The following is a 27,560-nucleotide window of genomic DNA, read 5'->3' on the forward strand; positions in this document are numbered from 1 at the left end:
AAACTTTTTTGTATTCTGGAGCACAGCTTCAGCTCCATATCCTTGCATGGGAGAGATGTACATTTCAGAGTGGCAATTAAGAATACCCAGAAAAGAGACCCTACTCTAGTGCTCTTCCACTGCTGACGACTCTGCTTCTCTTGTGGGAAACGACTTCATGTCTCCACAGATGCCCTGTTTGGTTTAATCCTTCAGGAATGTCCTTCCTCCTTATTACTTGACAGTCCAACATGGAGAAGCTTACTTTACTAGAAGGAATGACTCATGTGATGGGCAGAAATAAACATACATTTCAGACTTCTTCCAAGGTTTCTCTACTGTGCAGGTATCATAATATGGAATCTGGAGATGGGAGAGTCCTCTGGGGTCAGAGAATGAAGTTCAACATTCTTCCAATTAACATTTCAAAGAAAGAATCAGATCTACTGCATATATGTACAATGTTGTACAATGCATGTACAAAAAATTTAAAAAGGCAATGACAATTTAATCCCTTTTAAGTTATAAGCATCCTTTTATTTAACCAATGATTACAGATTGAGCTGCCTGTACTTCTCTGACTGGTGGCCAAAACAAAAAAGAAAAAGAAAAACCTTACTCTCTAGTAGAAAATGCCTCTATCTTTACAAAGACTGGGCATGAGAAAATGATGCTGTTAACAACTGACTAATGCACAATTTGCAACTTGCACAGACCACTGAGAATTTCCTCAGCTTCAGGACAACAAGGAAGCCTTTCTGTCTGTCAGACATTACATTCTGATGGACAGAGGCCTTCTATTTTGAAGCAGCTTTGGAAATGGAAAATCTTAAATCAGAGAGCATTTTATCTTTAGTGTAGATGTGACTCACTGTGGCTTCAAATCTCTTATGATGAGTAATTTATTTACCTTAGACCATCTGTCATGTGACATACATATAAAGTTCGTGCCTATTCAATATCAATTGTTGATATATAGGCAACATCAATGTCTGAATCATTTAAAACACATTTAAGACATCTGAAACTTTGTTTACTATAAGACCATGGGCTTCCCTCATGGCTCAGATGATAAAGAATCTGCCGGCAGTGCGGGAGACCTGGGTTCGATCCCTGGGTTGGGAAGATTCCCTGGAGGAGGACATGGTAACCCACTGCAGTATTCTTGCCTGGTGAATCCCCATGGACAGAGGGGTCTCGGGGGCTATAGTCCATGGGGTTGCAAAGAATGGGACATGACTGAGCGACTAAGCACAGCACAAGAGAGCATAAAAATCTAATTGTCTATTAATTGAATATGATATACTTGGGGTAGATAATCTTAAACATCCATATCAGGATATTAGAAATAACCCTTATGGACTATTGTGACATATAACGTATCCTGAATTTGTTCTTACTCTTAAACATCTCATGGATGAGTTCAGGGCACTTAGAGTAAATAGTACCAAATGGGATATGAAGTTCATTAAATAACCCACAGGATGGTGATCAGTGTGGGCCTATAAATCCTAGATAACTCATCTCTCTGCTGCTTAATACATTGTCTTAAGTTATCTTAAACCCTCTGTGAGATCTCTAGTTGGCATACATTGTAAGCATGAAATTAGTTTGGCACTTGTCTATAGATAAAGATGAAACATTTGTGAAACATTATCTAGTTACATTTCATCCTCCCACAAAATGAATAACCAGTTTCCTTTCAATTGCTGATTTAGACATGAAGTCCTAAAAATCTGGATAGGCGAAGACTGGCTCATTTTCCTCTTGCCTTCCTTCCAACTTCTACTCTATCGTTAAAGAGCTGTCATGTAGGCTTAGGCTGAATGCTTATTTACATGTTCTTGGCAAACTTTCAGATTAGCTGCTACCAGATCTAGCTTTTGAATAGCTCAATCACCAGCATCTAAAAGTCTACTGTTAGAGTATTTTTCCTAGGAGAACTGAGAAATGGGCTATGTAGTTATTCTAAGTCTCTTCTTGAGTTTGTCCAAATAAATGGGTAAAAATGTCAACCCAGATATTTGTTGCTAATTTGTCAGTGGCTTGCCATCATGTTTTGTTAAGGTTTCAGACAGATATATGGGCATAATGTGGTAAGGGATTTAAAAACTAAGTATCCTCTTGAAAAGCTTCCCTGGTGGCTCAGATGGTAAGGAATCTGTCTTCCAAGCAGTAGACATGAGTTCAATTCCTGGGTTTAAAAGATCCCCTGGAGAAGGAAATGGCAACCCACTCCAGTATTCTTGCCTGGGAAATTCCATGGACAGAGGAGCCTGGTGGGCTGCAGTCCATGGGGTGGCAAAGAGTTGGACATGACTTAGCAACAATAACACATATCATACTTTAAATACACATCTTTAAATATCATCTATGGAACATCTGAATTATTTTCAATTGCTAAATAATAGAGGCTCTTGAAATCATTCATCCACCAAAAAAAAAATAATAATAATGTTGTGCTCTAAAACAGAAAGAAATTATATGAAGATCATTATGAGGTAGTCACTATTCTTAGGCCTTTTATTTTTCTTTGTAAACATACAACTATCCTTAAATTGAGCAGTTATTTCTATACTTGTAAGCATGTAGAGTTTTCTTCTAGTAATGATTTAAGATATTTTTTTCATGTTGCCAATCTGTGTCCTTAAAAAAATTAATTTTGTTTGAGATTTTCTGTCTTGCCATATCAAAATTTCTTTTAATAAGAACACTAGTTCCCGAAAGGAAATACTTAAACTTGGTAGTAGACAGTATGCATGCAGTTCATGTAATAAAATGCTTTTTAATTTTTATCCCTTAAACACAATGGTTAAAGTGTTTCATTATATTTTGAATAGAGCCCATATACATGAAGTCAATACAAAATTCCAAAAGGAGTGTAATGGAAAAAAAGTCAAGTTAAATATGTCTGCTTTGTGCTGATGATAGAAAATGTAATAACAGATATTTCTTTGACATGCTGGCTTTCAGCATAAAAAGGTAACTTTTAATTAATTATCTTTTATCTTATTTGTTCCAGTTTCTAATTTTTTTTCAATTATTTAAGAAATAACTGACACGCATCCTAAGTCACTTCAGTTGTGTCCAACTCTTTGCAATGCTATGGACTGTAGCTCGCCAGACTCCTCTGTACATAGGGTTCTCCAAACAAGGATACTGGAGTGGGTTGCCATGCCTTCTTCCAGGGGATCTTCCCAACCCAGGGATTGAACCCGCATCTCTTGCACTGGCAGGCAGATTCTTTATCACCAGCACCAGCTGGGAAACTCCACATCACTGTATAAGATATATAGCAAGATGATTTATTTACATATATTGTGAAATGATTATCATAATAGCTTTAGTTAATAACCATTATCTTGTATAAATACAATAAAAGGAAAAATTTTTCTTCATAACTATTGGAATATACTCTCTTAACAACTTTCCTGTGTATCAGACAGCAGTGTTAACTATAGTCATCATCTGTTTATTACCTCCCTAGTACCTACATCTCTTATAACTGAAAGTTTGTACCTTTTAATTACTTTCCTCCAAATCCTTCCTTCATCAACTCCTACCTTTGATAACCACAAATCTGATGTCTTTTTCTGAGTTTGGTGTTTATCTGTTTGTTTAGATCTCATATATAAGTGAGATCATACAGCATTTGTCTTTCTCTCTGAATTATTTCACTTAGCATAACACCTGCAAGGTCCATCCATACTGTCACAAATGGTAGGATTTCCATGTTTTTGTGTGTGGTTGAGTAATATTCCATTATATGTATATTTCATTATATATATATATATATTCCATTATATCCATCAGTGGACATTATGTTGTTTCCATGTCTTGGTTGTTGTACATAATACTCCTATGAACATCAGGATGCAAGTATCTTAGAGAGTCAATGTTTTTGTCTTCTTTGAATATATTCCCAGAAGTGGAATTGCTAGATCATATGGTATTTCTATTTGTAATTTTTTGAGGAACCTCCATACTGTTTTCCGTAGTGGCTGCACCAATTTACATACCCAAATGGTGCACCAGGGTTCTCTCTTCTCCATAGCCAAGGTAGCATTTGTTGTCTCTTCTCTTTTGGATGACACTCATTCTAACAGGCTTAAGGTGATATCTCATTTTGGTTTTAATTTGCATTTTAACTTCTTTTGAATGTCCACTGTAGTCATGGTGCCAAGAGAGATGGTTTAAGGCAATTCCCTAAACAGACTTCAAAACTATTTTATAACTGCTCCATAGGGAAAAAAAAAGAAAGAAAAGGAAATGACACGAAATGATTCCAACCTTTCAGAGTCCTGAAGAGGATGGGATCCGAGAGAGGCCCCACTCCCTTGGCATTTCGTGCTTGAATTCGAAAGTAATACACAGTGTCCAGGTTGAGATCCATGATTTGATGAGTAAGCCGATCACCACTGATTGTTTCCATAATCCAGTCATCAATTGGAATGTTCTTGTCCAAGGTATAAAACAAGATGTAAGCTGCAAAAATAAATGAACACACCTTTGTTTAGTGTCCTGACTACATGCACTACTTGTTTCCAAACATCCATATTTCCCAAGTACAATTTTCAAGGATTATTATATATCTACAAGCTATAAAGTGCAGTAGCCAGTTTGGCAAGTAATGATTTTGTTTTTGGTATTGCAAAGATTAGAAAAAGAATTACTTCAGTGTACAGGATCTAAAAAATGGAATAAGCTGTTAAAACTATCTGCCATATTTAAAAATGTGAGGTTTCTGCTGTCTGTAAATCCTGATTATTGGTTTGCTCTAATATACAAACATGAGGAAAAACTTAAAAGATAGATAACAAGTCTGTCATTTTCACTGTATCCAATAATGAAAATAAGTAATGTTTATTTTGGCTAGTGTTTAAATAATAAAAATACATTGAAAAGTATAAAATGCCCAATATTTTAAAGTGCCATAAAAATAAATGATCATATTTGATTACTGTAATAACTCTGTGAGGTTGGCAGGGACACTGTTGGCTCTCTTTTCATAGATGATAAAGCTGAGAAGAACCCAAGCTAACTGATAAAAGGGCTAGGATAAATCCTCTATTACCATACTAAAATTCCAATACTCTTTCCCCTAGCCCATCCCACCTAAGCAAAAATAAACAAACAGAAAGAAGAAGTATTTTTTGATTACTGTAGGTTATCTAGTTAATATTTCAAACATTAATAAATTCATCATTTGATAGTCTCATTCATCCTCTGTGTTAGGGGATATGTTACTTGAATAACAGTAGTGTTCTCAATGGTGGTAATCTAATATGCACCCAAACAGATCCAGTTATCCCTGTAAACTCTTTATACTCTAACATTTTATTTGGCTAATATTTAAGGTAGCTTTTATTTTAAAGCAATAATTCATCACTTTATATTACAATATATATCAGATAACGGTGCAGTATAAACTATAAAACAACTCATTGCAGGTGCCTTTGCTACATGAATTTGGTCAGCCCCTATCTCTGTTAAAATTCTGCAATGGTATCTGCATTAGATAGGCCATCAACTTTATCTCTAGGTCTGAGCTTATGGATTGAATACATTTCTTTGTAAGTAACACTTTTAAAACCAATTGTCTCCATAGCAGAGGGAGCTCAGCTTGGTGCTCTGTGATGACCGAGAGAGGTGGGATGGAGGAGGTTGGAGGGAGGCTCAAGAGGGGGAGGATATACGTATGCATATAACTGATCCACTCTGTTGTACATCAGAAACTAACACGACAACGTAAAGCAGTTATACTACGATAAAAAAGAAAGCTCTAAAAAAATTAAAAGTTATCCTCCTTTGATTCTCCTAGTCCTTCCTTTTCAGTCCCACTTGTCCCATTTTGACCGGGGACCTTCATACATAGTTCTTTCAGAGGTCATGTCAGAAGGTTCTCTAACTCAGATTCACTTCCCTGCCAAAACAAGCATCCACACTTCTTACATCTCAGCACAACCCTTACTCCAGGAAGACTGATTTCCGTGCTGTGCTCACACCTACTTCCCTCTTATTCTTCACACCACTTCACCTTTCCTTTCTTTCATCATCCAATTTCTACCCATCCATCAAGGTCCAGTTTAGGCATCTGGTCCCATCACTTCATGGGAAATAGATGGGGGAAACAGTGGAAACAGTGTCGGACTTTATTTTTGGGGGGCTCCAAAATCACTGCAGATGGTGACTGCAGCCATGAAATTAAAAGACGCTTACTCCTTGGAAGAAAAGTTATGACCAACCTAGGTAGCATATTCAAAAGAAGAGACGTTACTTTGCCGACTAAGGTCCACCTAGTCAAGGCTATGGTTTTTCCTGTGGTCATGTATGGATGTGAGAGTTGGACTGTGAAGAAGGCTGAGCGCCGAAGAATTGATGCTTTTGAACTGTGGTGTTGGAGAAGACTCTTGAGAGTCCCTTGGACTGCAAGGAGATCCAACCAGTCCATTCTGAAGGAGATCAACCCTGGGATTTCTTTGGAAGGAATGATGCTAAAGCTGAAACTCCAGTACTTTGGCCACCTCATGCAAAGAGTTGACTCATTGGAAAAGACTCTGATGCTGGGAGGGATTGGGGGCAGGAGGAGAAGGGGACGACAGAGGATGAGATGGCTGGATGGCATCACTGACTCAATGGATGTGAGTCTGAGTGAACTCCGAGTGTTGGTGATGGACAGGGAGGCCTGGCATGCTGTGATTCATGGGGTCACAAAGAGTCAGACATGACTGAGCGACTGAACTGAACTGAACTGAACATGTGAAACCTTCCTCTATAGTGAGCTCTCCTTTCTGTGAACTCTGTAATCCATTCCAATACATAGAAGAATACTTATATGATTTTGTATCATTTTCACTTAATCCTATAGTAATTTACAGAATTATATCTCAGTTTAGGGGATGTGTTCTAGACAGTGAACTGGATACTTCTTCCTTGTGATTCTTTAGGATTAAGCAATGCCACAAACTACCTCTTCTGGAAGTCCATTTCTCTTAAATTCTTGTCAATGCTGAAACCTTGCATCTATTTTAATCTGGCTTCCACTTTTTTTGACTTTGTTATTTCTCAAATCTGCCTCATCATAAGAATTACCTGGGGACTAGGTATAAGTTACAAACCACAGAGTTCAAGAAAGGGTATTTTGGTTTAAAAAAATTTTTAATTTAAAATTAAAATTAAAACTAACAATGCTGTGTTAGTTTCTGCTGTGTAACAGTATAAATCAGTTATATGTAAAAATATATCCCTTCACTCCTGAGCCTCCCTCCCACTCCTCCAGGTCATCCAGAACACCGACCTGAGCTCCCTGTGTGTTATATATACATCAGGTTTCCACTAGCTATTTTACACATGGTAGCACATTATGTCAATGCTATTCTCTTAATTTGTCCCACTGAGCCTCTCCCAGGCTGAGGGCATTTTGACTGGAGAGACGGCAGACAAGTCTTTGATAACCCCCAATTATGCCTGCCTCCTGGTAGTTATATCTTTGTGCAGTCCTTTCTCGCTGAGTTTAGACAGGACCTAAGGCTTGCTTTTAACCAAGAGAATAAAGCAAATGTGATGGACTGTTGCTTCCATGATGATGTTACATGAGTTGTAACTTCTGTCTTGCTAGCAGACTCCCTTGTTGGCTTTGATGAAATAGGTCGCCAGATGGAGAAGACCACGTGTCAAGGAACTGAGTCTGCAACTGATCAACAGCCAGTGAGCAACTGAGTCTTGCCAAAAACTACTTAAGCTTAGATGCTAGTGTTTCCCCAGGTAAGCCTCAAGTGAGACATCAGCCGAAGCCAACTCCTTGATTACCACTTTGTAAGAGACCTTAAAGCCGATTACCCGGCTAAATTGAGATTGGATTCCTGACTGACAGAAACAGTGAGATTGCAAGTGTGTGTGCTTTTAAACTGCTAAATTTGTGGTAATGTTGTTACACAGCAGTGACAAGTAAAATAGATTTCTGGTAACCCCAGGAATCTGCACCCCAGTGACTTCTGTCTTCTAGTATAGTCAGGGATCACTGCTTTAGTTGATCGTGTTAATTCAGTAATTTTTGTAATATATTTGTTGAGATGTTGATGCTACAAATATGAATGTCTAAGATGTGGAAAGCTCAGGGAAAGATAAAGGACCTACCACAAAAAAAAAAAGTCTGCAAAATTTATAAAGGTTATATGACTCCTCCCTCTGGATGGTATTAAAATTGGAAGACTGCACTTCAAAAGGGATGGTAAAATACCGTTGGATAAAGGAGTTGTTTCTGATTCATAGGTGTCCATTCACTGAGAACTCAGCCCCTGTGGTCAACATCAATAAAATCTCCTACTACTCTTTAAGCCAGAGGAGTCTCCATTTTTGCGCCCAAAGAAACCACATCTATTGAAAAGAAGGGCCTGGCACTAATAATACTTTTCTAGCTCTTATTACATGCATATCTTATCTCTCCAAAAGAATAAGAACATTCCTTTAGTTCAGGAGCCATGTCTTATATTACTTATTATTCTTCAAAAAAACTAATAAAATAGTCTCTGGATAATAGGTATGGAAACTCACTTATTGAATAAAACCCTTTAGCCTGTAAGTATTTAAGTTTTAAATTCATGACATTTAATGAAATTGTTCAAGTTTTCATGGGCTCTTGTAAGAGCATGACAAACTTTAAAGTTTGGATGACTGTGCTCCCATCCCATGTCAGCTACAATTATCCCTGATTTTCTCCATTAAGAATATAATACTTGCCTTCATTGTTTTTCTATGTGAAGCGTATTCACTGAAGCATTTTAAAATGACAGTTCCAAGACTTCCCTGGACTTCCCTGGACTTCCCAGTCCAGTGGTTAAGGCATCATGCTCCCACTGCAGGGGGTGTGGGTTAGATCCCTGGTTGGGGAACTAAGATCCCACATACCACACGGTGTGGCCAGAATACTAATAATAATAATAAATAAAATGTTTTAAAAAATGACAGTTCTGGCATCACATAAGTAAAGCTAAAAGTGCTCCATCAGGTTCTGACCCCAATTTGTATTTAAGCAATTTTCTTAAACTTATTAAAATAAAAAGAACCATCATTGGTTATAAATTTGAATACTGAGATGGAGAACATAAACAGACTACGTTACTCGGAACTCTAACATCTAGCCTTAGAGAAACCATAGAACTTCATTTGGTGAATGAGTTTAACATGTTTCGAGGCTATTAAGTCCACTACTGAAGTCTCACCTTGGAGATTTCCACATAACCACACAAGCTGGGATGCATTTACAGGTTTGTCGCTACCTTTCTGTATCCATATGTTCATTCCTCTCTGTCTAATTTTATATTTTTTCCACTTCATTTTTATCTCTTATCCACCACACTGACTGAAAGAGTATTACATTCTACCATAGGTTGCAAAACCTTTTGGGTTTATTAATTTACCTGGGCATTCTAGCATGGAAATACCATTTGTCTAAATACATATAAAACATAGCATCATGCATCTTTCATTTTGACTCTACTTATACAAGTACCTGGGCTCCCCACATGGTGCTAGTGGTTAAAAAAAAAAAAAAAAAAAGCCTGCCAGTGCAGGAGACATAAGAGACTCAGGTTTGATCCCTGGGTTGGGAAGATCCCCTGGAGGAGGGCATGGCAACCCATTCCAGTATTCTTGCGCAGAGAATCCCACGGACAGAGGAGCCTGGTGGGCTACAGTGCCTAGGGTGCAAAGAGCTGGACACGACTGAAGCGACTTAGCTCACATGCACGTATACGAATAGGTAGTTGTCATTCCAGAAGCAAAGTGTCAGAAAGTATTCACCTCCACCTCTCATCTCTCTTCTGTCCTTTTCCATACTTCCACTCATGGCTGATTCCTTTCCATGGATCAGGGAGGCTGATAAGAACCGGGAAGACCATATAGAACTGGCCCCTCCCAGCAAGGAGCTCAGCCCAAAGAGGGCTTCTCATCTTTAAAGAACTGATTCTAATAAGTATATGTACACAGAGGTAGATATATTAAAAATGAGGACCAATTTTCTATTCTTTTGTGGTCAAAAATTATGGGTTATGGATTCAGGGAAGCTTGAACTCAAGTAATACTGCTAATATTAACTAGCTTTGTTGCAACCTTGAGCAACTTGCTTTATCCAAGTTATGTCTTAATTAACTTATCAGAAAACAAGTTGCTGTGAGATAATGCGCTTTAAAAACTTAAAATATATGGGTATTTCTATTAAATTATCTTTACATAGTAACTATTTAGTAAATGCTAAAGCTTTTATTTATTTATATTAATAAGGCTTAATAAATACCTTGTTTGGAAGCTGGCACTACAGAGTCAAATCAAACAATATATTGAATATCAATTTGATGATCGTTCCACTCAACAGATGTTTATTAATTACCTATTGAGTGTCAAAGATATTGTTACTGGGGAGAAAGAATTAAACAAAATCTGAACCCTGTTCTCCTAGAGCTTTCAGCCTTGTACTATAAGCATTTAGATTTTTTCACATGATAATATGGAAAGGGGATGGACAGGAAGAAGTCAAGATGAGACTAAGATGCCACTTTCTGCAGTTGGGTGAATGGTGGGAGCTTCTGAAAAGATGCAAGTAAGAATAATAGACACATATGATTCCAGTGTGAGTGTCCAGCTCGGTTCACAATGTCAATGAGCTAACAACCTATTCCAGAATATAATAGTGCACCACTTGGCTGTTTGTGGTGGGTGTTAGACTAAAAACAGAAGAATGGCGGAAAGAGGGCTTGGGGAGTAGAACCAGTTTCCAGTAAGACAGAGAAGTGTAAATGTACAGCATGAGATGGGATGTGTATATTTAGAACTCCTTGGATGGAGATACAGATTTCAGAGACATTAACTGCAAGTTCACTGAAGTCCTGGCTATAGCGTGGATAACTTTTATCAGAGAAAGTAACAAAAAGAACGAAAAGATCTGCGTTCCGGGAAATAGCACTTCTGGAACAGGTGGAAGAAAAGGATGACTAGGGGACTGAGAAATTACAGCCTGGAATTGGGAAGAAAAGTGGTTAGGCAGTTTTACAGAAGTCAAGTGAGAAGAGAATTTCAAGGAAAGGAATGGGACTAGAGTGTCAAAATACACAGAAAAGAGGGTGTAACCTTAGTCATTAGATGGTATTGATAAGGAAACAACCTCTGAAGCTCTCTTTTATCTATATTGGTGTTTGATCTTAATGCTGGATGCTGCATTTATTTAGATCAATGTTTCACAATTCTAATTATATATTAAAATCACTCAGGGAGTTTTAAAAAGGTTCTATGTTCAATCCATCCTCAGACAAATTAAGTCATAAATCAGTTGACTGTCATTGATTTGGGCCAGTACTAGTAAGAAGAACAAAGCTTAGTGTAATAGTTAAGAGTAGGAACCTGAGTTTCATAGCCTAGCTCTGCTATTTCTTGGTTATCTGACTTTAGGAGAATTATTTACCCCAGAAGGCCCTTGACTCTTTATTTCAAAACAGAAGAATAGGGAACATATGACTACTTACAATACAAAAGTGCTGAGGAGAAGGACAAGCTTATACTAAATGTTTAATTCATTTGGAACCATTTTCTTCTGAAAACATCAGTCTAAATTCCCAAGCTGTCAGCTTATGATCAAGGAACTGAGGCACTGGAATAATCTGGATCTCCCTTGTCAACATTTTTTGTTTCATCTTTTTGAAATATAAATCTATGTACACATATATACACATATCTATATGGCTCAGTGGTAAAGAAGCTGCCTGCAATGCAGGAGACACAGGAGACATAGGTTTGATCCCTGGGTTGGGAAGATCCCCTGGAGGAGGAAATGACAACCCACTCCACTATCCTTGCTGAAAAACCCCACGGATTGAGGAACCTGTCAGGCTGCTATCCATGGGGTCACCAAGTCAGACACAACTGAGCACATGTGTGTGCACACCCACATACACACGTTCATCATCATGTACACTTACAAATTGATGGTCTGGGTTCTGAGCAGAGTACATTGATGAACACCTGCTCCTGAATGAATTTCAACTGGGAAGAATAATCACTAAATTATTTCAGTGCTCACAGGGTATCAGGGACTGTTCTCAGTCCTTTATTATAACAATTCTATAAAAGGAGTCCTAAAGGGAGACTCAGGGAGATGAAATAACCTGCTCAGTCATCTCCATCAGAAGGCTAGGTTCTTAATGATCTTGTTCTACTGTGGGCATAGAGGGATTTAGGAAAACAAAGAAATATGGAAGCAGGACAGGAGTATATTCCTCCACACAGGTAAACACGTGTCCCCACACACTGGAAGAGAACTCACGTCTTCCTTTGGACTTTCACAAGAAACTGAGTGCAGAAAATCTGGGCCCTCAGTCTAAAGAGCTGGTGCTTTAAATATTTTATCATACTATTTTTTGGAATTGATTTGAATGAAAGTATCAAAACAGGCATGGAACGGAAGTTGTTTTAAGTGTTGTTTAAAGTTGTATTAAGGGTTCTTAGTGTTTGCTCCCTGTTGAATTGAGTCAAAATAGCTTAGAATGATAATTATAAACTGACTTTAACAAATAAACTATTCTTTAAAGGGGAAAATTAGTTCTTTTCATACTTAAACTATGCAATTGTGAAAGAATAGATTTTTAGTCATGAGAATTACTGAACATACAATTCTAAATAAAATATGTGGACACAGTTTGTTATAAATGCACTGTGACATTAGCACACAAAATTTTATCGCTCAGATTAATTTACATTTCTTAATTTGGGGCCGACTTCCATTTTTTGTTCCAACTGAAAAGCAAAATTAAGCATTTTTTTCAGAGTTGAAAACACATTCTATTTTTCGCATAGACCATTTGGTGAGATTTATTTAAATAAAGTGAAGAACTGGGTAATATATGACTTGTTTTATCCTTTACCCCAAAGTATATTTTTTTCTATTAGAACTTATTTTTATTCAGACAATTCCTACTCTGGATTGTTTTCTTCTTAAACTTATTATCTGTTGATTTACCATATGCTTATAAACAACTGTTAATAACATAATAGAAGTCATCATGTAAACAAATCAGAATCTCCAAAAGTACTGAAATAGAACCAATGGAAAGAGGTCATAACACTGAATGGAGAAAAACAAAAAATTAGAATGAGCCAGCCTCAGTTTCAGAAGGTCTGGCACAGTGACAACTGAGTATATCAGATTCTGGGGAGACTGTATGTCCCTCTTTTTTTTCCATATTTGTCAGCTCAAATTAAAATTCTGTTTGCTATTGTAGGAAGAGCAATTTCTTGGAGGAAAAAAGTCTTCAGCTTAAATTTAAACCACATTTGGAATTTTCACATTACCTTTTCATTTTGTAAAATTCAAAAAGTAACTCACATCAAGTACATGTGCCATCTGAACTGTAATTCCCATGCTTATCTCTGTACCAGAGAATAGCTGAATTGCTTTGTTAATGTATACTAGTGCTATCCACTCTTGGTATGCAAAAATGCAGAAACAGGAGTGACTCTTACATGTGCCTAACCCAACGGTTCAAGTTAATTAGACTATAATGTGCACATTTTTAGTTATACAATATTTTTCATAATAATTATATGCTATGGAGACATCTATTAAACGCCTAAAGTGATCATTTAAATGCAAAATCTCTAATAGAATTCCATTATATTTTTCATACTAAATTAACATTACAGGCTTCTAATGGATGCTTTAATTAGGCATCGATGTTATCTGTAATATTTGGCAAAATAAAATCTGTCACTGTGAAATATTCATTAAGTTCAATTTCCATCCATCAATATCAAATGTTTTCTGAACCTTATGATTTAAGTAAGAAGCTAAGAGCTAAGTGAGAAACTAAAAACCCTCAGACAAGTCTCCTTCCTATGTTTCCTAGGAAAATACATGGCCATTAAGTGTCTTTTATATTTTATAATTGCCCAACAACTGGCTTCTTTTTAGTCATTTAGGCTCAAAGGAGTTCCATTAAGAGGTTATCCTAATGCCACACAGAATGAAACAGAGAAGGTCTACACTAATTGGAATATACATCTTTCAGGAAGCAACACAAAGGAAATGTGCTGGGGTGTATATTTGTAGGCTCCATTAGAAGAATTCCAAGGTCAGCAGTGGTAAGAGGAGACAATCAGAGAGGGTCAGGAGTCAACAGAGATGCTGGGACAGAAACCTAATACATAAGAGGTTTGAGCGGCATGCGGGAGGTAAGCCACGGCAGGCCACGCGGAGCAGCACAGGAAATAAAGCTGAGATGCCTACCAGTAATTTTCCCATTGGCTTCTAAGGGAGGCTGCCAGCTCACGATGACAGTGCGAGGCTTCCCTTCTCGAGTAATGACTGTCAAATCCTTCGGAGCAGAGGTCGGGGCTGTGAGGTGAAACAGAAACATGGTCTTGTCATTGGATGTGAAAGAAAATAGACATTTATGGTGCTTCTAATCACGATGCTGACACGCAGGATCTCTCATGCCATATATCATGCTTATTTTACCATGGATGATTTAAGTATCTGAATTAAGCAAAGACATAGGAATTAATATTTTTCCAGGAAGTTAACTGCCTTTCAAAGGTGAGATTATAGAGAGGAAAACAGAATATGTATGACTATAGAGAAAAGTATAATTGGCATTTTCAAGTGAGCGATTCACTAAAATTCAAGAACCATTATAAACGTTATCAAGATCAATGGCTACATGTCTCCGAGAAACAAACATTCTGTTACAAGTGCAGGATTAGTAAGTGAAAGTTCACCTAATGCTATTTTTCCTTAAAAAATGAATTTAAATGCAGGTCACAACATTTTGCTTAGGTAACATCTGGTTATCTCCCAACAAGAAGGAAAATAAATATTTGAAAATAGAGGAGACAAGGAATCTATGAGGGTCTTAGTATCAACCGGCATGTGTGTGCTCAGTCATTTAATCATGTCTGACTCTTGGCGACACCGTGGACGATAGCCCACCAGACTCCTTCGTCCATGGGATTTCCCAGGCAAGAATACTGGAGTGGGTTGCCATTCCCTTCTTCAGGAGATCTTCCTTTCCCAGGGATCGAACCTGCCTCTCTTGCATCTCCTGCCTTGGCAGAAGGATCAAACTGGTAGGAAGTAAAGATGTCAAGAAACCCTGTCTTGCTTAGAGCTACTCTTCCCAATGTTGTTTGAGGGGAGCAGAAATCGCCAGCCCTAAATATTTTGTCTCTTTGGCATAAGAATTATCTTAAGTTGACTATTTTTTTAAAAAGCAGACAGAACAAAAGTTCTGAAAACCGAGTAGAAGTTACCTTCTCATAAAAGAGAAATTAATGTTTTATAAGGTATCCCCATTTATGTGCCATGGGCTTCCCTGGTGCTTAGACGATAAAGAATCTGTCTGCAATGTGAGAGACCCAGGTTCAATCGCTGGGTCAGGAAGATCCCCTGGAGAAGATCATGGCAACCCACTCTAGTATTCTTGCCTGGAGAACTCCATTCACAGAAGAGCCCAGGGGCTACAGTCCATGGGGTCAGAAAGAGCTGGACATGACTGAGCCACTAACATTTTATTTCCCTTTTGTACCAGGAAGAGGAGGATGACGAGGAGACAGACACTTCAATGTACATGATGACCACGTGCTTGTTTATTGCGATTTGTCTGAAAAATTCCCGCTACTGTCTCCCTAACCTCCCAGCATCTTTGTCTTTAGCTGGAGACGGTATTGAAGATGGTGGCCATTTGAGGGGATTATTGTTTTCTTGGGTATCTTCCATGTACACTAATCTATATTTATTATCAGACATCTGTTTGTTTTCCTCCTGTTCATCTGTCTTTTATTACAGGGACTCTCAGCCAAAAGCCTGGAAGGATAAAAAGACTTTCCTCCCCCTGTATGTTGCTCATCAAAAGTTTAAATACACTTCAAAGGCAACAGCAAACTGGCCAACCTCAGCCAGCATCCTTCAGATTCCCTCTGACCTGCTTTCTCACTGGTTATGCTTTGAAATGCACTTCCTTTTCCTTCCAGGTAACTCACAGTGCCCCCGTCTATTGTCTATAGTCTTTTTCAGTTACCCTAGGTGTGACGTAGGCAGTTTAGGAACACATCTAACTTCCACACTGGGGTTCAGAGCAATTTCCTGATTTCTGCACAGGAATGCTTGTGTATCACATTCACCTGCTGTGTATTGCAAACTGGTCCTAATTCTGAATGCCTAATGGTACCCCATTCCAATACTCTTGCCTGGAAAATCCCATGGATGGAGGAGCCTGGTAGGCTGCAGTCCATGGGGTCTCGAAGAGTCGGACACGACTGAGTGACTTCACTTTCCCTTTTCACTTTCATGCATTGGAGAAAGGAATGGCAACCCACTCCAGTGTTCTTGCCTGGAGAATCCCAGGGACGGCGGAGCCTGGTGGGCTGCCGTCTATGGGGTCGCACAGAGTTGGACATGACTGAAGCGACTTAGCAGCAGCAGCAGCTCCACACTTGCAATTCTCTTCGGCTTTTCTATTGACTGTATAGTACAGAATCTGAGCGTTACGGACACTCTATTTCCAGCTTCTCTTACTAAAAGAATTCCAGACAGGGGGACACCAAACATTCCCATCTATTGTACCATTTTATTTCCAATACCCCATTCTCAAAGCCACTAGTTAGTTAAGTCGCTCAGTTGTATCCAACTCTTTGTGACCCTGTGGACTGTAGCCCACCAGGCTCCTCCATCCATGGGATTCTCCAGGCAAGAATACTGGAGTGGGTTGCCATTTCCTTCTCCACTCAAAGCCACTAACATTCTAAATTAACCAGAGCTGTACTAACAGTAATATCCTGACAAAGTACTCACTATACTTAAAGTTTTTTTTTTTTTTTTTTTTTTTGGAAAAAGAAAGAAGAGGAGAAAGAAGGACAAGGAAGAGAAGATCTTTGAGTAAAAGTTAAGTGAATGTCGCTCAGTCGTATCCAACTCTTTCCGACCCCATGGACTATACACTCCATGGAATTCTCCAGGCCCAAATACTGGAGTGGGTAGCCTTTCCCTTCTCCAGAGAATCTTCCTGACCCAGGGTTCAAACCAGGGTCTCCTGCATTGCAGGTGGATTCTTTACCAGCTGAGCCACAGGGGAAATCCATATTAAACATAGTTTCATATATATATTTTAACGGAAAGAAATAGAAAGAACATTCTTGCAAAAGGAAAAAAAAAAGATTTGTAATAGTGAAACACTGTATAGGCAATGCTACCTTAGGGAAGGCTTAGTCACATAAAGAGATCATTCAAGATATTTTCTGAGCCACAGATAGAAAAGTAATTTGTTGTTTACTTGATCAGTTGTATTCAACTGTTTTGCAACTGCATGGTCTATAGTCCACCAGGCTCCTCTGTCCATGGGATTTCCCAGGCAAGAATATTAGAGTTGGTTGCCATTTCCTTCTCCAGGAGGGTCTTCCTGACCTAGGTATCAAACTCATGTCTCCTGCATTGGCAGGCAGATTCTTTATTGCTGAGCCACAGGGAAGCCCAGGAAGGTAATAGATAACCAAAAATTAGAGTATTATACCAAACATGTGACCAAAGTATTAGACCTTCAGCTTCAGCATCAGTCCTTCCAACAAATATTCAAGACTGGTTTCCTTTAGGATTGACTGGTTTGATCTCCTTGCTGCTCAACACTACAGTTCAAAAGCATCAATTCTTCAGTGCTCAGCTTTCTTTATGGTCCAACTCTCACATTCATACACGACTACAGGAAAAACCATAGTTTTGACTAGACGGACCTTTGTCAGCAAAGTAATGTCTCTGCTTTTTAACGTGCTGTCTAGGTTTGTCATAGCTTTTCTTCCAACGAGCAAGTGTGTTTTAATTTTGTGGCTGCAGTCACCATCTGATGCTGGGAAAGACTGAAGGCAAGAGAAGAAGGGGATGACAGAGGATGAGATGGTTGGATGGCATCACTGACTTGATGGACATGAGTTCGAGCAAGCTCTGGGAGTTGGTGATGGACAGGGAAGCCTGGCGTGATGCAGTCCATGGGGTCGCAAAGAGTCAAACATGATTGAGCAACTGAACTGAACTGAAACCAAATATTATAAGACATTCTCCAATTTGGGAATTAATTAAAACACTTGTTTTTTTAACTAACCTATTTTTTCTTAACTGTGTTAAAATTAAAATTGATGCTTATTTAGAAAACAAATGGTGATGATTAGATTGCATCACTGAATCTAGGTTGATAGTCACAAAATATAAAATGACTCTAGCTTAAACTAGCAAAATAATACACTGAAGAGCTGGTTATTAAAAAAAAAAAACTAACGACTAATCTATTTCAGGTGCTGAGAAAAGTTTTCTTTTTCCTCAAACCACGTGACTAGATTCTGGTATTAGAATTAATGCCTTAGATGTTTAGGATTATCATATGAACTGCACACTGTTCCCTCATACTTATTTAAAGCTAGGAAATGTATTTATTTGGCTGCACTGGGTTTTAGTTGCGGCTGCAGGATCTTCACTGCGTCACATGGGATCTTTCGTTGTGGTGCAGGAACTCTCTGCAGGGGGTGGGGGGCAGGAGGCTCAGTAGTTGGGGGGCTTAGTTGCTCCTGGCATGGAGGATCTTAGTTCCCGACCAGTAGTGGAACACCCAGCCCCTGCATTGTAAGGTGGATTCTTAACCACTTACAAAGCAGCAGCAGTAATGTCCTCATTCATTTTCCCCATCATGAACATAAACACACACCAACATCTTGGGCATTTGTGTTTGGACTGCTCAGATGCTACCCTCTCCTCCTTCATTTAGAGAAACACTTGGCTTTTTCCTTTGGGGGACAAGGTCTCCTCTCTGTCACGTGAGCTGGGAGCAACATCAAATAGGAATTTCCTGGCCTCCATGTCACTCTCTGTAGCTGTGTGATTCTCTCTTCTGGGAAACTGAATGCTGATGGAAGAAAGGAGAACACGTGGAGTCACACCACTGCAACTGTAATGCCTTGCAGGGAGAGTGTAACAGTTCTTCATCTCTAACGCCCGGGGATGTGCTGTTTCCGTCCCTTGCCAAGGCTTCATTATTTAAGCTATCCTTCCAATTATTTTTATTTTACCTAAATTAACTAGAGTAGAATTAAATATTTATCACCGGGACAGAATGTATGTCTCATTTCAAGAATTTGTCAGCTGCCATTATCCTTATTAGGAGCAATTTCAGCACAAGTGCGTCGTATGTGGCCCCACAGAGTCTTGGCATTATTACAGAATTAGAAGCAAACTCCAGAGTTATTTCATTCACTTCATTTTCTTCTCACCGTTTTAAAATGTGCAGACACTTGCAAATTACTTCTCGCTCCTCATCATCACCTACGAATCTTATCCATAGGCTATTTACACCTTTGTCCAGATCATTATCTGTTTGGACAATCACCCTTTCTACCAGTCACATTTCTAAAAGTTAATATCTTTCTGTCAGCTATGGGTCTCAACACTGACGTCCTTACAAGGCTAGGCAGTTCAGGAGAAATATAGGGTTCATTTATCAAGTCAGATGTTGTTGTGTGTTTATGTTTATGATGGGGGAAAAATGAATAAGGAAATTACTACTCCTTTTCTTTCAGCCAGGGAGGACCAAATACCTTACTGGTTTACATTTAACTCCTTTCCTCTCCTTTTAGGTTAAAAGAAACAGCATGACTTTTATTACTCCCATAATGTATAACTCTCCCTAAGAAGCTAAGAATGCTGGCATCCTGGGCATATTTCTAGAAGAATGATTTTATATATGTAAACATGTAAAACAGAAGAAGAAGGTACTGAAATTAAACAACTAGAAAAAACTTCTTACAGAAAGAAGTGCCCTCAGAATTGTAAAAATATTCCTAGTGAACTCAGAGTTAAGGTAGTAATTTGAAATTAAAATTAGAGCTGCCATGCTATGGGACAAATTCAAAAGGAAAAAGAAATTCAACTTACTCAGATAAAAGTTTTACTGCCATACGTTTTAGAATTTGGAAATGTGTGGTATAGTTTATCCCCAAATATGATGTAATACCATGAAGGCTATTAAAAAGTATGTTAAACCCTGTTTCCTTCAGATGTTGGATCTCTGTGAACTGTAAATGCGAAGTGCACTGAATGTCTGCTAAGGTTATAAACTCAACATTTATGACCCATAGCAAATACGACTGGAAAAATTTACAGTGAATTGCATTCACTCTTGATTTGAACTATTGCAAAATGCATGGAAGTTTTCCATTGTGTTGCCTTACTTCCAAACAGTGAACATGACTCCCTAGAAATCTCTTCCCAGTCAAGTGTGTGTGTGTGTGTGTGTGTGTGTGTGTTAGTTGCTCAGTCATGTCGATTCTTTGCAGCCTCATGGACTGTGGCCCACCAGGCTCCTCTGTCCATGGAATTCTCCAGGCAAGAATACTGGAATGTGTAGCCCTTCCCTTCTCCAGGGGAGCTTCCTGACCCAGGGATCTCCCGCATTCCAGGCAGATTCTTTTCCTGTCTGAGCCACCAGGGAAGCCCATGAGGTAAGCATCCACAAGCCTACAGCTGTAATGCAATTCTTCATTTTGCATCTAATTTTTTTCCAAAAAAGTAAACATCTACAATGTCTGTTGATTAAAGACACACATGCATTGGACAGAGAGCAAAATGCCTATACTTCAATGTATTGAACAGCAGATTTATATTCAGAAATCCACAATTAATGTACAAATTAAAACCAGATTACTTATTCTACTGGGGACTCATTTTCTTATTTAGAGCTGGAAGAATAGTATTTGATATAAAAGTACTACGAATGATTTTATGCATGATTAAGTGTAATTTAGACATCATAGCGCCCACGTTCCAGATTCCTTGGAACCTGGGAAATACCAGCAGCACATATGTAGTGGAAACGTTTCTTTACATACCTGCCTCATATGTGGTGGCGTGTGCAGTCATGCTCCAGGTGCTGGACCTTCTGTTTTTCGTGACCATGACTGAGAACTCATACATTGTGTTTGGTTTGAGGCCCGTTGCTGTGTAACTCAGAGACGTTGTGTCTTCTGACTACACAAGTGGGAAATAAGAAAAGAGAGAAAAAAAATGAACTCTATCAACTTGGTAAATCAAGACACAAAGGAAGACTATCCAAAGCAACAAAAAAAGAAATTTATTTCCAAACTGCAGAAGACCCAGGACAAAGTACTGACTTTATTTCCTTTCTGTCCCAGTTCACACTGGCTGATTGTACATCTAAAACATAATCGATAAAATCAGGTGTTCTGTTGTGCAAAGGGGCACGTAGCTGATAAATTTTCCCAAGGGAGGCAATAACCACAGAGACAGGACCAATTCCACTTCCTTCTGTCAGTTCCATTTGTAAGGTTATCTGCACTGACTTGAACTTCAATTTATTTCTAATAATTGAAAACTTTTTTTTAGAGACTTTAATGTTTTATATATTTCACATAAGTTATTATGATTATTTTCCATAGATAATAAAATGAATTTTTAGAGATCTAATGCTTATGATTTTTTTAAAACAAGGCTTATGATACAGACTTTTACGGATGCAGGATCTGGACAGCCATTATAAAGAAAATGGACAGCAGCAACATTGTGTCATGTGTTCTTCTTTTATGAACAGATCATATTAAACACAGATGGACGTACGGTCACTGGAGCAGTTAATCAGGAAGAGAACACTAAATCTGATAAAATTTAAATGACTACGTAACTGTTAATATTTTTCATCTTCTGAATACATTATTTGTCTCTTAAACAACAGGTTAAGGATATTTTAATAGAAAGTAAATTATCTGTCTCTATTGCTTAGTCAACAGATCAAAATTATAATAATGAAACAGGTTAATCTCCCAGGTTAATGTGTATTTTCCATATGATGAGGCAAATTTAAAACTACTTATGCCTCTTACACATTTCAACTTATGATTGCCATTTAGTCCTCAATCTTCTTCCAAGGTTAAACATTTACTTTTAAGTTTATTACATTTGTTGTATTTCTACGTCTAGAAAAATCAAGGAAAACATTTTGTCTCCACCTATGTCATACCTATCTCCTCCCTAGCTACTCCAGTATATGTTTCTTATTTTACTATGAATCCTTCTTAGACTATACCTATGAAAATCCTCCATTTCATTATAAAACCAAATAAATATTTAACTGTACTAATAACATTTCGATGATGTGCCCATCCATCCTATTAAAGTGATGACCTCATAAACATTTATCAGAAGCTCCTCTTAAAAAAAAGTCGTAAAAATGTAAGCCCTAAATAAATGTAAAAATACTTTATAGATTCTGAAAGATGGAACCCCATCGAAAAAAAACATGAAATGGGCAGCTACTATCTGACGTACTGATATATAACTTCCAATCTTGCCCTCCTTCCCTCTCATAATACCACTAAGTCTTAGACGTAGAAGGATGGGGAGAAATGGGGCAATGAGATATAGTTTGGCTAGGAGGGAAGGACACACTTTAATAAAACTTGTCTCTTTGAACACAGACACGACTGGCATTTAGGAGACAACCAAGCAATATTGTCCTTGCTTGTATTCCTAAATGACACACTTGCATTATTTAAGTACCATGAATTCATTGAATTTTTTCAGGAACTTTATGGAAGTTTACTGCTCATCATAAATCATTAGCCTGGAAGTACTCTGGGAAGTCATGGCTCTGTGTGTGTGTGTGTGTGTGTCTGTGTGTGTGTGTGTGTCTGTGTGTGTCTGTGTGTCCATGAGAGAGACAGAGCACAGAATATATAGGTACTACCTCTCTGAGCCTCGGTTTCCTCATTTATAACATAGAAATAACCGTAGCACTAACCTTACATACTAACTAAAGTGCAAAAGTAAAACATGTTATCTGGCTCAGAGTAGGTACTAAATAAATGTTAGCTACAATATTTTATGCACTGTCTAGTGTGAAATATAGGTACTGTATATGTCATATACAGTACATATCCCTATACACACACATACATATATGTATATGTATGGAATTTTAAGTGCATGACAAATTCTCCCTTGAGCTGTAAGAATTTTGAGGACTGACACTGAATCTGGCATAACTTCATATCTCCTGTAATACCTATGCTCTAATCAGTAGTCAGTGAATGCATTTTGAAAGGAATTTTATGTAAAATATCAAATGAGCAATCACTTTAGTAGAAAATAAATTATATAAAAAATTCTCTATTTGATAAGGAAGGTCAATATAAAGTTTTGGGCAATCAAAATATGAATGTCTGGCCTGATGTGGGACTAACTGAAGTAGAAAGTATTCCTGTAGGGAGTGGTCTGGATAATGCCATCAGGTCATCTGAGGCTCTAGTTTGATGGGGAATTTTGTCAAGTTGTACAACCTACCCATAAATATCTCTACATACATACACAGCTGTAAAGAATCTTACTTATTCTTTTCATAGTAGGTGTCAACACCTCAATCACATAGATGAGAAAAATGAGACGGAGCAAATTAAGTGACAGGACAGGACACAGCAAAGCCAGCTTGTAAGCCGTGGTCATTTGCCTCTGTGTATGTATTTCCCCCTGTTTATACTGTGCATTCTCTGACCAGCTTATAAAGCTATAGTGGGGAGTGAGATGAAGCATAGATGATAGTGGATGTGAAAGGTTCAAAATGCAAAACCAAAGCATTCTATTCCTATTCTTTATAAAATTTAAATTTATTGTATGTCCATTCTGGATTGACCAGATATGGTCTGTATTTTTCCTTGCTCTCCAACTTAACTAACTCTCCCCCTCTAATTCTTCTTCTCAGGGTGTGGGTACAGAGTGTGTATGTGTGAGAAAGGTGATGAAATGTTAGTACTTAAACGCTTTATTAGGTCAAAGAAGGTGATGAGGAGAGAAAAAGTAACAACATTATTTTTATTCTCATACCTCAACCCATAAATGAAATCAGTCTCTCCTTACAGAGGATGATTTTTGGTTGGATCTCTTCTGAAGGCATTCTTAGTGAAACTCAATAATTCTGTCTGTTCTATTAACAATTCAACTTAAAAAAAAATACTGCTTTTGGAAATTTTGGTGTTCAAGATCATTCTGCAGAGATCATTGTCCCTTAGAACATTTCACACATTGGCAAGGTACCCGTGGCCATTCTATGAGATGAATATATCCACAAAGCACAGCACCACGGGCATACAATTTTTAAAGTAATCCTTTAAAAGTAAACGTAGAATTGGGTAATCGGTATATAAAGAGATTTTTTAAAAAGTATTCTCTTATGTCTCATTTATTGTCTTATCTGGTAATGTTATCTTTACTTATGGTTCTGCTGTGTCTTAAATCTGATACCATAAGTTGGCTGCTGCTGCTGCTAAGTCACTTCAGTCGTGTCCGACTCTGTGTGACCCCATAGACGGCAGCCCACCAGGCTCCCCCGCCCCTGGGATTCTCCAGGCAAGAACACTGGAGTGGGTTGCCACCCACCCCCCCTTCTCCAATGCATGAAAGTGAAAAGTGAAAGTGAAGTCGCTCAATCATGTCTGACTCTTAGCGACTCCATGGACTGCAGCCCACCAGGCTCCTCCGTCCATGGGATTTTCCAGGCCAGAGTACTGGAGTGGGGTGCCATTGCCTTGGATTATGGATAGGACGCTTATTTCGATGATACTACTTGGATTAGGCTGGAGAGTTCCTCCAAGTACCTGACCTCGCAGGGAGGCTGAAGCAAAGGAAACTGCTTTTCAATTGGTTTCAACTAAACACTGATTTACTATGAAATGTGAATTTTACGCCCTTTAAAGGCTGAATGAGACTAGAAGCAGAACTACCATGACTACCGGAAAACAAGAGGCAGGCGGCAGAATTATTGGCGGATCTGGCTTTAACTCCAGGGTCTTTAGAGTCAGAAATTGCCAAAGAGCATTTTAATCCCCCCCAGATCAACACTGGCTTGAGGCTGGATTAAGCACAATGGCAGTTTAGTGGAAAGAACATTGGATAAAGTATCAGGAGATCCAAATTCTCCTTGAGAGCTATCCCAGTAAGGTGGTACAGAGGAGGGATACAGCGGAGTACGAAGATTCTAGAGTGCGGGGCTCAAACTGCTGCTCCCTCCGTTGCCTGGTAACATTTGGGCTCCTCGTTTCTCTTCTAGTTTCACTGAGATATAATCAACATACTGCACTGTGTAAGCTTAAGATGTACAACTTAATGATGTGACTTACATACATCAGAAAGTGGTCACCGCTAAACAGTAAGTTTAGTGAATACCCACCACCTCATATAGATACAAAATTAAATAAACAGAAACAATATAGTTTGCTTGTGATTAGAACTCTTAGGATTTATTCTATCAACTTTCATATATAACACCAACCAGCGTTAATTATATTTATAATGTTGTACATTATATCCCTAGGGCTTATAACTAGACGTTTGTTCCTTTTGACTGCTCTCCCCTCCGTGCTTATGCTCTTATTTTTAAAGCTATCTTCTTCATTCTAAATGGGCTTTGCTTGTGGCTGACACGGTAAAGAGTCTGCCTGCAAATGCAGGAGACCTGGGTTTGATCCCTGGGTCGGGAAGATTCCCTGGAGAAGGGAATGGCTACCCACTCCAATATTATTATTATTTTTTTTTATTTTTATTCTCTGCTGAGAATCACAAAATGATTTTGGAGTTACTGGGCCAATTTCTAACTTAGCCAAGAACATTTTTATATTTTCTAAATTTTAAAATTATGAACATGTCCTTTTTATAAAGAAAAAAGTGTTTAGAAGAAAGGAAAGGCATTGCAATGGCGTAAGTATAATAAATGACAGAAGGACCCATCATGGTAGAGGCGAGGGTAGGAAAAGTGCACACCGCTGGAATCGTGCACCTGTGATGCTGGTGATCTTTGGAGGAGCTCTCTGTCTCAGCCTGAAGAAGAATGGATGTGAAAGCACATTTGAAACCCACTCCTCACACAGATGTGATCTTCTGACACTCAGCTGTGACCTTTCCCTTTGGAGAGGTCAAAACTTCCCTTTGGAAGATGGGTCTCTTTTTATTAAAAAAATTTATTTATTTAATTGGAGGATAATCACAATGTTGTGGTGGTTTCTGCCATACATCGACGTGAGCCAGCCACGGGTGCACATGTGTCTCGCATCCTGAACCCCCCTCCCACCTCCCTCCCCACCCCATCCCCCTGGGTTGTCCCAGAGCAGCGGCTTTGAGTGCCCTGCTTCAGGCATCGAACTGGTCATCTGTTTTACACATGGTAATGTACATGTTTCAATGCTATTCTCTCAAATCATCCCACCCTCGCCTTCTCCCACAGAGTCCAAAAGTCTGTTTTTACATCTGTGTCTCTTTTGCTTCCTTGCATATAAGGTCATCGTTACCGTCTTTCTAAATTCCATATATATGTGTTAATATATTGTATTGCCATTTCTCTTTCTGACTTAACTTCACTCTGTATAATAGGCTCCAGTTTCATCCACCTCCTTAGAACTGACTCGTGTGTTCTGTTTTACAGCTGAGTAATATTCTATTGTGTATATGTACCACAACTTCCCTACTCATTTGTCTGCTGATGGACATCTAGGTTGCTTCCATGTCCCAGCTATTATTGTAAACAGCGCTGCGATGAACATTGGGGTACATGTGTCTCTTTCAATTCTGGTTTCCTCGGTGTGTATGCCCAGCAGTGGGATTCCTGGGTCAAATGGCAGTTCTATTTCCAGTTTTTTAAGGAATCTCCACACTGTTCTCCACAGTGGCTGCACCAGTTTGCAGTTTGACCCACAGTGTAAGAGGTTCCCTTTTCTCCACATCCTTTCCAGCATTTATTGTTTGTAGATTTTTTGATCGCAGCCATTCTGACTGGCATGAGGTGATAACTTATTGTGGTTTTGATTTGCATTTCTCTAATAATGAGTGATGTTGAGCATCTTTTCATGTGTTTATTAGTCATCTGTAGGTCTTCTTTAGAGAAATCCACTCCAGTATTCTTGCCTGGAGAATTCCACAGACAGAGGAAGCTGGTGGGCTACAGTCCATGTGGTTGCAAAGAGTCAGACACAGCTGAACGACTAACTCTCTTTCATCTTAAATGATCATTTTATAAATTTTAAAAATATGTTTTCATATATTATTTCACTTGAATAAATTCTGAATTCTATATAGTACTCCATGAATCTGAGTTTATTATACAGTTCAAAATTGTAAGTAACAACGTTAAGTATGTGAAAGTGAAAGTGTTAGTCACTTATTCATGTCCAACTATTTGTGACCCCATGGACTATAACCTGCCAGGCTCCTCTGTCCGTGGAATTGTCCAGGCAAGAATACTGGAGTAACAACTAAAAGATGTTAAACAACCTCTCTGATCTAGCACAATCCTAAGTTAATGGTGGACGCTTAACAATTACTTGATCTCCTTTTACTCTACATTTGCGTGTTGGTATAAACACTACTAATGTGGTAGGCTTAGGAGGTAGTGTTCGATTATATAAATGAATATTTGTTGGAGTTGCTCTGGCTGACTGATAGAGATGTGAACGGATGACAATGCCTCAAATGTGTATCTCTAAGGAGGCAAAGGGGATGACAGAGGATG

The 27,560-nt window shown here is 38.5% G+C and overlaps 1 protein-coding gene across 1 annotated transcript in view; it reads right to left on the minus strand.

Moving 5' to 3' along the window:
* The window catches only part of DCC (DCC netrin 1 receptor), an 811,418-nt gene that overhangs the window by 134,234 nt on the left and 649,624 nt on the right, over positions 1–27,560 (minus strand). The window contains exons 18-20 of the mRNA XM_040264220.1: positions 20,884–21,022; positions 14,252–14,359; positions 4,270–4,464 (exon numbers count right to left, since the gene is read on the minus strand). Of these exons, the coding sequence (XP_040120154.1) occupies positions 4,270–4,464; positions 14,252–14,359; positions 20,884–21,022 (442 nt within the window). The remainder of the gene's footprint in view (positions 1–4,269; positions 4,465–14,251; positions 14,360–20,883; positions 21,023–27,560) is intronic.

Source organism: Oryx dammah, unplaced genomic scaffold, assembly GCF_014754425.2.
Source record: "Oryx dammah isolate SB20612 unplaced genomic scaffold, SCBI_Odam_1.1 HiC_scaffold_22, whole genome shotgun sequence".
NCBI lineage: Eukaryota > Metazoa > Chordata > Mammalia > Artiodactyla > Bovidae > Oryx > Oryx dammah.